Raw genomic sequence first — 13,265 nt, forward strand, 5'->3', positions numbered from 1 at the left:
GATTATTTTTTTGTATAACTTTCGTCTGAAAACTAGAATTTGCTCCAGGTTCCAGAGCTACTTTATATCAGGCTCTACCAAAATGTAACCAGTTCTGCATGCCATATGAATTCTTCTCTGATGTCTGTTTGCCTTTTATTTGGTTAAAAAACAGAAAAAAGTTCACTGGGTAACATTGTTCTAACAAGATTAAAACACCATACAAAATCTGTAGAATGTGTACACATAAAGGAAAACAGAATCACACTTTTTCAAGATTACTTCCAAAGTTAACAAATGTTTAGGTGGAAAGAGATTTTTTAATGTATTGCTTGGGATTCTCTTACACAATTTTTGACTTTTTTTTCAATTAAATACATCACAAGACTTTCAGCTGAACTGAATTGTTTTACCCTATTTTTTTGCTTTATGAAATCTGGAGAATCTTGACAATATATTGTTGTACAGGAGTGATCCAAACTCTGTTTGCTTCAAAAGGGTTACTCCAAATTTACATCACTGTCATGTGAGAGCAGAATTCAGCCCAGTGTTGCTTAGAGAGAGAGAGAGAGAGGCGAGACATATGTCATACAGTTGTAGCTGTGATGTGGAAATATAGCTTGGAATCAATGCTCTTTTATAATTTAGTGACCATGGCCCTTATATTACCATGAAGTGATGAAAGCAACATCACATTCAGTGATAGGAACATACTGTAGATCAAAATTGCATGTTTGGGGACACAAATGAGCAATTCATCTGCACGAGTATATGGATCGCATGGTTCTTGTAGTTGGGTTTCTCACATGACATAGTGACAGCTGCTCACCATCATAGGGAAAAGGCTGAACCATAAAGTTGTTTGCTGGGTTGTTGTAGTCGTGTTGGTCCCAGGATATGAGAGAGACCAGGTGAGTGATGTTGATCTTTTATTGGACGAACAGAAGTTGAACCATAAATGGCATGTGAAATGACTGTAGAATGGCAAGTCATGCTGCTGAGCAGGATTAGACTTTGCCACTGGAAAATCACTATGCTCCAAGGCACAGTTGTTTAAAACTAACCTGTTAAGGCCCCGATTCAGCAAAGTATTTCATACATGCTCAAGTCCATACCTACCTAACAAAGTGTTTAAAGCATGTGCTTAAAGTAGGCCTATATTTAACCCCCTTTGAAGTCTGTGAGACTTAAGCAGGTGCCAAGTGAATTGGGACCTCAGTCCCTTATCTGTTTAGGAGATTGTTATAAATCAGATTACAGAAGATATGAAGTTATTTGGGTGGCAAGTAGACCAGCCAGTAACAGCACCAGGGCCGCCCAGAGGTGGGGGCAAGTGGGGCAATTTGCCCCAGGCCCCACAGGGGCCCTGCGAGCCCTGGCCCGACAGTCCTGGTCTTCAGCGGCATTACGGTGGGGGGGGGGGCCTTCAGTGCTGCTGAAGAGCCAGACCACTGCCGGGTGAGTACAATCGCCGCAGCTCCCCCGCTTTGCCCCAAACCCCCTGAATCCTCTGGGCAGCCCTGAACAGCACTGTCCTTCCAGGGATTTACTGCAACTATTCAACTGCTCTGATGGAGGAGTAGCAGGACTAAAGTCAGTGCCTTTGCACAGGTTCTCCTAGACAGCAGCGGTAGCCTCCCCTTCTCATGTACACTCACTCAAGGGCCAGACACAATTTGGCCTAATATGTTTAATGACATTTAACAGCCATGTAAAGGATGAAGTGATTGTAAATAATAAATCAACCTTTACTTGGGGTACTTACTGTGCATTTCCTTTGGGAATCCTAGAAGGGTAAATGTAAAGGATAGTTAAGATTGCTAAGACCCCAATCCTGCAAACACTTATTCATGCATCTGACTTTATGCAACTACTCTGGTAAGTGAAGCTGAGCATCCGTGTAAGTGTGCTTGGGATCGGGGACTAAAGTACCATGCTACATGCTGCCTCTGTGCACAGCAGGACTCCCGTTGCTGTCAGCGGGAATGATGCAGGGCAATAGGTGGCCCATAGAATCTGGTAAATGATAAATTCTTGTCCTTATTGTTTTAAAAAATAAAGGCCCAGTTCTGAAGTTGAGTCACATGTGGGATCCATCCTGGGTTCTGTGCTGCTCTGCTAGGTGCTTTAAAAATCCCTGACAGATGTAAGCACCGTGCCTGAAGGGAGTCATCTTATTCTTCCCACCATGCCTTTGTTTCTTTTCACACCCTCTCATACTCTCTATTATATATTACTTGACATCCTTTATTTTATTGTTCTCTTGAGAAATATTACTGAATCTTGAAAAAGTGATAAGATCTGTTAATATAATCCACAATGCACTAGTTCTAATCTAGAGCCTCTTTTAGAGCATGACTGAAATAGCTGCATTCACAAATTAATCTCCTTTTGTAATCTGATATCTTTGCTTCCCTTTTCAGGGGCCCCTTGGTTTGGATGGCAAGCCAGTAAGTAGTGTGTTAAGTGTCAAATGTACCATTTATTTATTTCTAGTTACTCCATGAAACACATACATACAGAGTCAAATATTGTAATAATGGAGCTCTGCATTATAATTATTACAAGGTGCAGTACAGCAAGGTCTCTCTATGTTTTGTAACACAGACTGATTTTAGGATTTACCAGATCCTAAATGTATTGGATCCTATAGGCCCTGATCCTGCAAATGGTAGCATCTGGGCAAATTGCAGCACTCAGGTGAAACCCTGTTGACTTCAGTGGGACTAATCACGGTGTATAAAGTTCAGCACTTTTGTAAGTCTTTACAGGATTGGGGCCTCTGTGAGCTTTTACTCTGAAAGCTGACTGTCACGTAACGCTGTCATTCTGGAGTTCTGTGTTTTTTGAGTCTCAGTAATTTTTATATACAGTGTGCTGAGTTTACAAATAAAAAGATGTGCCTTTCTAAGTGCCAGCCCTATAAACTCAACTCGGGACTGGTTGGGAAGCAAAGTTGGGTTCTTTCCTTCTTGAGCATCATTCCTGGTCAAACAAATTATGCCCTCAGTAACATATGATGAACCCCATTGCTTTCCATGTGTTTGCACAGATTGTCCCTGTAACTGGAACTTAAAAAACAATTCCATTGATGCACTGGAGGGAACAAAATCAAATGCACACTCTTAGCTGGGTGCTAATGGGAGTAAAAAGTCATAATAAAGTATTTAAACTGCAAAAGTGACCAGTCTCTCTGAATACACACACTGCTGAGTAGGGGTGTACATTTCTCCAGAGTGGTTTGGAACTGGTCTCTGTGCATGATTATTGAAGTAGCATTTTGTGAATTATTGGGATGGGGAAGTCTGGAATTCATTTTTACACGATGTTCTCTTGACTTCTTTCTTTTGCTTGGAAGCCTATTGGAAATCCAGGTACATGTCTCCTTATTGTCTTTACAAAAGCAGAGCCTTTTGATTACACGCTGACTGAACTTTGGTCAGTTCTAATTTTTTTTCATAAAAGATATTTAAGAACTGTCACTTGTATTTTGTTTTCAAACTGCATTTCCTTCCATGATCACTAGAGGGCCGCATTTGAAATCTTTTCAAGCTACAAATCATTAAGTGACTATTGAGAAAGGTAGTAGAGGCTAATTCATTCAGTTGTAAAGTCGTTCTAGATATTTTGTTAGCCACTTTGGGAATGTTTCATTATAGCTGCAAATATGCTTTATTTCTGTTGCTATATTAAAAAAAAGACTAGTGGTAGAAAACAATTGGGGGTGAACCAACCAGTTAGATCAGTACAAGAGTCTTTGCCCATTATTCAAACCAATCCGGAACTGAACTTTTTTGGAGGTCTGAAAAATTTGGTGTTTATTTTTATAGCTATATACACACAATAAATTTTCTGTGCTGTTCTCAATATTTTTTGGTCTATCTGGAAAAAAAAATAGCAGAAGTTTCGTGAAAGAGCCAGGTCTCGTGTGTTTTCCAGCACCGTTTTCAGGACACACAGGATGGGATTTTCAAAGGGGCTGAGAGACCTAAAGGCCAGATTCTAAAGGTATCTAGGTGCCAAAAGCTGCAGGTAGGTGCTTCGTGGGATTGTCAAAAGCATCTGGGCACCTAACTTCCATTGATTTCCATGGGATTTAGGTGCTTTTGAACATCACAGTCGGCACCTATTTAGGCACTTTAATACCTTTTTAAAATCTGGCCCTAAATGCCTAATTTCCTTTGGCTCCTTGGAAATTTTAGCCAAGAAGTTTGAATAGATTTCCCTAGGCTCCTCTGTTGTCAGCATACACATGGAATCAAATGTTTGCAGGATAGGACTCTGAGTGAGGAGAGGGGCATGAAACCCACGTGTTTTATAGTGTGATCTACTTTTCTACAGGCCAATAATTCCTTTGGTTCACATAGTAAACATCCACCGACATATAGAGAGGCAGGATGTCAGGCTAGATCATTGTAATGGCTGCTTCTGGCCTTAAAATCTATGAATGTCTGTAAGTAGGATGTCCATGTGTAGAGCAAATACTGGCTATAACCCTGATCTTGCAACAGGATCCAGAGGCAGACCCCTAAATCCCCTGCAATGTGGCTCTTTGCATCCATCAGCATGGACTCTCCTGCAGAATTGGAGCTCATGGCCCATACTTGTTGTTCTCAGGTTTTTTCCCTACCAGAAATGTTTGATGGTTAATTTTTTTCTTTAATAAAATAAAATAAAATTACAGAGTTTTCTTGGCCTAAAAGGAGAACAAGTGAATCTGATTTTTCTCTTTCCAAATCATATTAATTTCTTTAGCAGTCATGCTTTTAATTTCAACAAATGTTGAAAATGTTAAAAAAAAAAGAAACCTCACTTTTTTGGTCCTTAAGGAAGAGAGGGGGAGGGGAAGAAAGAAAAACATAGCAATAGATTTAACCTGGAACCATTTTACATACTCCGAACCCACCTCACGCTTTGGTGGCAGTGGGAAGGGTGGGAATGGTTACTGGATGTGAATATCTTGAATTAGTTTTGAAGAGCCAGCCCCTTCTGGCTTTTGCCCATCCCTACAGAGAACACATGGGAATAGAAAAAAGGCAAATGTGGTTTTAAAAAAAAATCCAAACCCAAGAAACTAGGGGCCCGGGTTGTGCAACATGCTGAGCCTTCTGCTGTCCAATGGGATCTGGCCTTAAATTAGCAAAACCCTTAAGCAAAAGAAGGCCCATAAATTAAAAGAAGAAACAGAAACCACAAACACATACAACATGCAGTACAGGATCCATTCTCCTCTCTGTGCGTGTGTTGATGTTGATGGTCAGAAGTTAAATGCAAGCCCCAAGGCTGGAAGAGACTCCTCTGGGGAGGCAAAAACCGAATGGAAAGGAAAGGCTAACGTAGCCCATCAAATGGCTATACTGAGACCAGGCCGCTCCTGAGCTTGTCCATGGAATGCCCTTGAAAATAAGGGGCCAACACTATGGCCCGAGGCCAGACTTGCAGCGAATGGGCTGCTGTGCAAGTAGGCGAATGCTTCTGCCATTGTGCCTCCCTTTTTTCTTGCTGCCTCCTCCCCACTCTGTGGCACATGAGGTCTTGCTTTAGCTAATGCTCACGCCATTAATTGTGCTGAATGGAAATGAAATTCTTCTTTTGCCTTAAAACTTGAGTGAAACACATATCAGAGCATTTTTCATGGCTCTTTGGGGCTCTAACTAACCCATCTCTTCCTGCCCATTTTGGGGGAACAGCAAATAGGTCAAAGAAAGCAGCCTGCCCTCCTTACATGTTTCAAACAGTTGTATAATTGGGAATGACATACCTGTAATGACACACTGAGCATGTGTTTCTAGAAATGGTTTCATAGCTTAAGCAATGTCTTGCTTATAGTAAATATCAATATCATGTGTGCTTGAGATGCAGATTAAAATGCTTTTTCTGTTCTTTAGTCTGGGGGGTTCCTGCTGATGAGAGGGAAACAGAATGATGATCTCATTGGTGCTTCATTAGACATACATCTTTTATGTAAAACAACATGTAGCTTAATAAAAAAGAAAGAGAAATAGACTTGAATGGGAATCAAATTATGAATAAAGAATCTTATTCTTTCTAGTCAAGACACTAGAGCAAAGACGTGTGTGCTGATTATATATGCTGCTTTCTTATTCTGCTCTCACTTATATTTACAGGGACCTCCCGGACCAAAAGGGGAAAAGGTAAAGACTAAACTCACCAAAATGCATCTTTTAAAAGCCCTCTACGCTCCATTAACAAATATTTATTGTTTCCTGGGCACTGGGATTGTTTTAGTTAATACCTAATATGGTAGAGTCCTGTCTTCTAATTGTTTCAGAGTGGAGCATGGAGCCATGAGGCTAAATTCTCCCTTTACCTTGGCAAAACCCATGGAAGGGAAAAAGTTACAGCAGGAAATGCTCTGAAGTGACAGGGTAGAAATAGTGTCACACTCTCTTCAGCGGGGGAACGAATTAGCAGCTGCTAACTCTTCCAAGCATACAAGCATCCCCATACAAATTGAGACATCCACATGCCATCCTTTTCTCCAGCAGCACAGATAGCTAGTGGTTGTGCTCTCCTTTTTCCATGTTATGCTCTATCTCCCCCACTGAGAGTTAGAAAAGCCATGGAAAGGTGGCTACTGCTACAAAACTATCTTAGACCAGGCACCATTTTTCCATGTAGGTTACAGGCAGTGGCTGTGGGAGCCTTGAAATGGAAAATACCTGGAGTACCTTCTTATCTCTTGCCAATGCAGAATTGTTCCCTGTCACATTGTCTCAAGGCCTTGTCCAGCCTGGTTTTGAATGAGTTAAGCTATGGGCAGGGGCGGCTCCAGGCACCATCGCACCAAGCACGTGCCTGGGACGGCCTGCCGGTTGCTGTGAGGGCAGCAGTCAGGCTGCCTTCGGCTGCATGCCAGCGGGAGGTCCGCCGGTCCTGCGGTTTCAACAGCAATTCAGCAGCGGGTACCCTGAAGGCGCGGGACCAGTAGAGCTCCTGCAGGAATGCCGCCGAATCCGCGTTACCAGCGGACCTCCCACAGGCATGCCGCTGAAAGCTGCCTGTCTGCCATGCTTGGTGGGGCAAAATACATAGAGCCACCCCTGGCTATGGGGCTCTTGCCATTTCCCTGGGGGTACCATTCCACAGTCTACTGGCCTTGCATTCTGTCTTGCATGTCTGAGATTTGAACTCTAATTGCTGTACCTTGCTGTTTTGTGTGACATGTAGGGTGAACAAGGGGACATCGGCCCAAGGGTAAGTACCAATAGCACTCATTTATTTTTCTAAAACACAACCAAACCCCACTATGATAAAGGAAAGCAAATCTATGTGCAATATTTGTCAGTACAAGGTATAATGCAGTGAAGATTTAGAAAACATTGTATTCTGCCATCAGTATTGATTCTTGGGCATCATTTTTCTTCCCCAGATAATTATGGACTGGAGACATGAAAGCTTTAGTTAAGAACCTTCAGTCCTATGAGCCCAGGTCACTCTTGTATTGGTTTCCCATTACTAGATCTTCTTTTGTTTGAGAAAGGAGAACAAAGAAATACCGTTAGCTTCCATGTTTCACTATTGTTCTTTATTTGTAGCCTGGTCATACCTAGAGTCGTCAGTCAGGGATCAGGGCCCCCTCTGTGCTAGACATTGTACCCATACGTATAGTGAAAAAGACTATTCCCGCCCTACAGAGTTTACAATGTAAGTATTTGATGAGAGACAGCAAGTAGATACAACAGACACATGTGGGAGTGTGAGGTACCAGTGAGGTTATTGGTGGTGTTATCTCTCGGTGTCTCTTCCATTCTTGTGGATTAATTCCATGATCTATTCTCACTCACTTGTAATTGCTCTGGGCTGCCTCTGATTGAGGATAAAGGTAACCAGCCCAAGTGAGGAGAGAGAAAAGTTTCTGCCATAACATATGGAAATTAATGACCTGTTGTGGGAATGACACAAATGCATATTGTTTCTAACCTGTGAAGTAAGTCATTTAAAATAGAACAACAGTGTAGGTTCCTTCAACAAATATATGGGATCAATCCTGTAGCTAGAATGGAGCAGCTGGTTACAGGTATGGTAAATGAAGGCTCAACATGTCAAGAAATAAGACATGATGTGGTGTGGGTGCCATCAGACATGTGCTTTCCACGGTACTATGTTTTACTCAAGTGAGTAAAAGTTTAATTAGCCTGCAATGTATAGAGACAGGCTGAGCTGGAGTTCCTATGTCTGCTGGATGTGCCTGGGATTGCTCAATGTTGTTAAATTAGTGTGCACCTCTCTAAGCCTAGAGGCTGACACAGAGCGAGTAACCTAGGAGTTGGCTGTTGGAAGATGGCTCAGCTGCTGCTTTGATGTGTGGTTTCTTGGAATCTTCTTTTTGTGTTTAAATGCAGGGTAAGCATTTTGCTAAGGAAACCCGTATAGGTCCTTCCTGATTATTAAATATACAACATTCTCCTTTGCACCGCTGTGTTCAGACTGAGACTCTCTTACATTCTGGTGGCTTTCCTTTGAGGCTGGAAGAGGTTGTTGTTAGTGGTTCTGTCACTTTAAGAAGATCCAGGACCCTAGGCTTCCTCCAGACTCTACATCTGTGGAGTCTCGGAATATCCCACGCCACTCTGATTGTACCACACAGTTAATATTATCATTTTAACAAAGAGTGTTAATTACTGATGGCTAGGCAGCATGTGAGCTGGTCACAGTCTGCACATAGGGAGCAGAGAAACAAATTCCCGGTGATCATCAGATCACAATCAAAGATGCATAGGCCTTGGGAAAAAATCGCAACAAAATGAGGGCTGCCCAGCGGAATGTGTTAGGTGGGCCCTTGAGATCCAGATGTGAACTTTGGTTAGCAGTTGCGAGGATCGGTGTGCTCAGCAGGAAGGGTAGAGTCTGTACCAACATCTCTCTGCTGTATCGGGAGTAGGCATCCAGAGGGAGTGGTGTCCATCTCCCAGAGGAACGAGCAGCAATCACAATGTAGGGACATGAAGGAGAGAAGAGTGGATAAAGTGAAGGGGCCTGAAAAGGGGAGGGAACTTTATACCACCCAAGTGGCTTTTCCATATTAACCAATTAAATGAACACTTGTGTGGTAATTACTCTGTTACTGCACAGCACTGTCTGTGGGAAGTGTATTGTGAGGATACGCCAGGATATGGCACGGGTGCCGAAGGCGGCACACAAGTTGATTTTCAGTGGCACTCACACTACCCGGGTCCTGGCCACCGGTCCAGGGGGGCTCTGCATTTTAATTTAATTTTAAATGAAGCGTCTTAAACATTTTTAAAACTTTATTTACTTTACATACAACAGTAGTTTAGTTATATATTATAGACTTATAGAAAGAGACCTTCTAAAAATGTTAACGTGTATTACTGGCACGTGAAACCTTAAATCAGAGTGAATAAATGAAGACTCGGCACACCACTTCTGAAAGGTTGCAAACCCCTGGGATACGCTATCATTGTCTGCGTAGCACAACAGTTTCTAGGGAAATTGATGGTTGATCTGCAGAGTTCCCTGTTGTTTCCTCACAAGCTTATTCTTGGGAACTTGCTGCAATTAACTGTGTTCTGCAGGAGAAGTGTTTTGGGTGTGTGTCTGAGGGGGAGAACAGAGCCCCTGTTAAACTGAGCCAGCAGACTATTAGAATTAAATTTGGGTGCACCTTAAAAAGAGGGTTTAAAGCTCTGGTGGATCTTGTCACCGTGCAGTTGTGGATTGTGGTATTTTGTGATAGGGTCTTTCTGCATCTCTGGGGTGAAGAATGAAATTTTTTCTTTATTTACAAACAAAATTATTAGGGCTGTCAATTAATCACCGTTAACTCACAATTAATCAGTTTAAATCGCACTGTTAAACAATAGGATACCAATTTAAATTTATTAAATATGTTGGATGTTTTTCTATATTTTCAAATATATTAAATTCTGTGTTGTAATTGAAATCAGTGTATATTATTTCTTATTACAAATATTTGCACTGAAAAAATTATAAACAAAAGAAATAGTATGTTTTCAATTCACCTCATGCAAGTACTGTAGTGCAGTCCCTTTGTCATGAAAGTGCATAATTGCACTCAAAACCAAAACAATGTAAAACTTCAGAGCCTACAGAAACCACTCAATCCTACTTCTTGTTCAGACAATCACTAAGACAAACAAGTTTGTTTACATTTACAGGAGATACTGCTGCCGTCGTCTTATTAACAATGTCACCAGAAAGTGAGAACAGGCATTTGCATGGCACTTTTGTAGCTAACATTGCAAGGTATTTATGTGGTGGATATGCTAAACATTCGTATGCCCCATTCACGCTTCAGCACCATTCCAGAGGACATGCTTCCATGCTGATGACACTCATTAAAATAAATAATGTGTTAACTGAATTTGTGACTGAACTCCTTGGGGGAGAATTATATGTCTCCTGCTCTGTTTTATCTGCATTCTGCCAAATATTTCATGTTATAGAGTCTGGGATGATGACCCAACACATGTTCATTTTAAGAACACTTTCACTGCAGATTTCACAAAACACAAATAAGGTACCAATGTGAGATTTTAAAGATAGCTACAGCACTCAACCCAAGGCTTAAGAATCTGAAATGCCTTCCAAAAACTGAGAGGGACAAGGTGTGGCGCATGCTTTCAGATGTCTTAAAAGAGCAACACTCCAATTGAGAAACTACAGACCCAAACCACCAAAAAAGAAAATCAACCTTCTGCTGGTGGCATCTGACTCAGATAATGAAAATGAACATGTGTCGGTCCGCATTGCTGTGGATTCTTATCGAGCAGAACCCTTCATCAGCATGGATGCATGTCCCCTGGAATGGTGGTTGAAGCATGAAGGGGCATATGAATCTTTAGCACATCTGGCACGTAAATTTCTTGCAACACTGGCTACAACAGTGCCATGAGAACACCTGTTCTCACTTTCTGGTGACATTGTAAACAGGAAGCATGCAACATTATCTCCTGCAAATGTAAACAAACTTGTTTGTCTGAGCAATTGGATGAACGAGAAGTAGGACTGAGTGGACTTGCAGACTCTCAGATTTTACATTGTTTTATTTTTGAATGCAGGTTTTTTGTACACAATTCTACATTGGTAAATTCAACTTTCATGATAAAGAGATTGCACTACAGTACTTGTATTAAGTGAATTGAAAAAACTATTTCTTTTGGTTTTTTACAGTGCAAATACTTATAATCAAAAATAAAGTGAGCATTGTACACTTTGTATTCTGTGTTGTAATTGAAATCAATATATTTGAAAATGTAGAAAATACCCAAAGATATTTAAATAAATGGTATTCTACTATTGTTTAACAGTGCGATTAGTCACAGTTAATTTTTTTAATCTCTTGACAGCCCTAAAAATTATATAAACTCCTCCTGTATAACTCAGAGGTGAGACCAGGTTACCAGGAATACACTTACTGGCTATGTGTGATGGGAAAGAGACGTAGGAATGATCTTTGGGTTTTTTTTCTCCTCCTCATGAGGAATATTTTGCTTTATTTGACATGGTGCAGAGATAATTGCTTGTTAAATGTTTACAGAAAGTTCTGAATCAGAGCTAAAAAGTTTAGGGCTTCTTCTGACAAGGTGCTGTGGCACTCAGCATTCAGCAGAATCAGGCTCCTAAGGTCGGATGTCATTTTATAAACCTAGCTGGTGTCACAGTGACTGAGGTAAACTGACAATTCAGGGTAAAATTTTCAAAGGCTCCTAAGTCAGTTGGGAGGTTGGCTCATTTTTCAAAAGTGGCTCCTAAGTGCCCAAGTCAAAATTTAATTGACTTTTAAATGGAGATTTAGGCTCCTAAGTTACTTAAGTCCTTTTGAAATGTTTAACCCGCCATCCTTAAAACACCTAGAGCAGATTTGGATTCCAAGATTTGTCCCTTTTCTCTTTGGATGAAGTTCACCCCTGTGCAGAGGGTCAGCACGAGGCTTAGGCACCATTTAAATTCCCACCCAAGTCCTCAAAATATGGTCTAAGTGGGGTGTGAGCCTTGGGCTGGATGTGGTTTCTTCCCTTTGACCCTCATTCCAGATTATGAACTCTGTGGCTCTGAACAGAAACACCAGTCTGTCCAAATAGAGACCCATAATGGCCTACATGGACCACAATGCAAGATCAGGGCCTATGTGAATTAGAGAAGAGATTATTATTAAGGCCAGAAGGAACAACTATGACTATTGTCTGACCTCCTACAGAACACAGGCTGGAGAACCTTACCCAGTAACGTTGACATCCACTCCATAGCTTCTCTTTGCGCTATAGTATATGTTGTAGAAAGATATCCAGTCTTGTCTTAAAGGCTGCAAGTGATGGAGATTCCTCCACAAGCCTGGGTAACTTGTTCCGGTGGTTAGTCACCTGCAGTGTTAAAAATTGCACCTTCTGGCTAGTCTGAATTTGTCTAGCGTCATCTTCCAATCATTGGATCTCGTTATGCTTTTTTCTGCTAGATTAAAAAAGTGCCAAACAAACAAGGAGATCCTGTCTGACAAGAGAAAAACACAAAGGAGTCTAGTGATTGACGAGGTTTGACTCTCCAATGAGCTGCTCTGCTTTTTTCTGGAATGTTGTGGTGGTGGATTAAATACAAAACCTCCTGAGTGGTTGTGCAGCAGTTGTCTTATATAACTAAAAATAGGCTGAAAACAATTCACAGATGTTGTCAATTACATGTAAAAACAATGTGCATTCAGAAGTGTCCATTGTATGAAATATGTTTGTGCCCCAATTTCTCAATGTGTTGTGTCCCTGGGGAATCCCTGGCTCTGAGGCCTCGGCAGCACAGTTAAGCAATCAGATTCTGGTGCTAAAAGTTTGTGGTTCGCAAATAAATCAGATGTGTCTGGGTTTCTAAGGCACTTACTCACTGCTCAGGATCTCTGTTCCTGTCCCTAAAACTTACTGTCCTTTGATACCATCTGGCCTAGAGTAGTTCTGTTTCCATAACTTAGCCTGTATTGTATCAGAGGGGCAGCCGTGTTAGTCTGGATCTGTAAAAAGCAACAGAGAGTCCTGTGGCACCTTATAGACTAACAGATATATTGGAGCATAAGTTTTCATGGGTGAATACCCACTTCGTTAGACGCATGTTGTGGAAATTTCCAGAGGCAGGTAATTTCCATGACATGCATCCGACGAAGTGGGTATTCGCCCACGAAAGCTTATGCTCCAATATATCTGTTAGTCTATAAGGTGCCACAGGACTCTGTTGCTTTTTGGTCTATAATCTCTACTGTCTCAGTGGTAGCTTTGTTTCCTAGCTGATAGAGGAAGCTG

At 41.4% G+C, this 13,265-nt stretch overlaps 1 protein-coding gene across 5 annotated transcripts in view; it reads left to right on the forward strand.

Annotated features, from left to right (window-relative positions):
• Window positions 1-13,265, forward strand: part of COL23A1 (collagen type XXIII alpha 1 chain) — a 322,706-nt gene that overhangs the window by 270,013 nt on the left and 39,428 nt on the right. For 4 of the 5 annotated variants that reach the window (XM_039486352.1, XM_039486353.1, XM_039486354.1 and 1 more), the window contains 3 exons: window positions 2,403-2,429; window positions 6,108-6,134; window positions 7,171-7,197. In XM_039486352.1, coding sequence (XP_039342286.1) covers window positions 2,403-2,429; window positions 6,108-6,134; window positions 7,171-7,197 — 81 coding nt within the window. The remainder of the gene's footprint in view (window positions 1-2,402; window positions 2,430-6,107; window positions 6,135-7,170; window positions 7,198-13,265) is intronic. The other variant, XM_039486355.1, reaches the window with a different exon arrangement.

This window comes from Mauremys reevesii, linkage group 8 (assembly GCF_016161935.1).
Source record: "Mauremys reevesii isolate NIE-2019 linkage group 8, ASM1616193v1, whole genome shotgun sequence".
NCBI lineage: Eukaryota > Metazoa > Chordata > Testudines > Geoemydidae > Mauremys > Mauremys reevesii.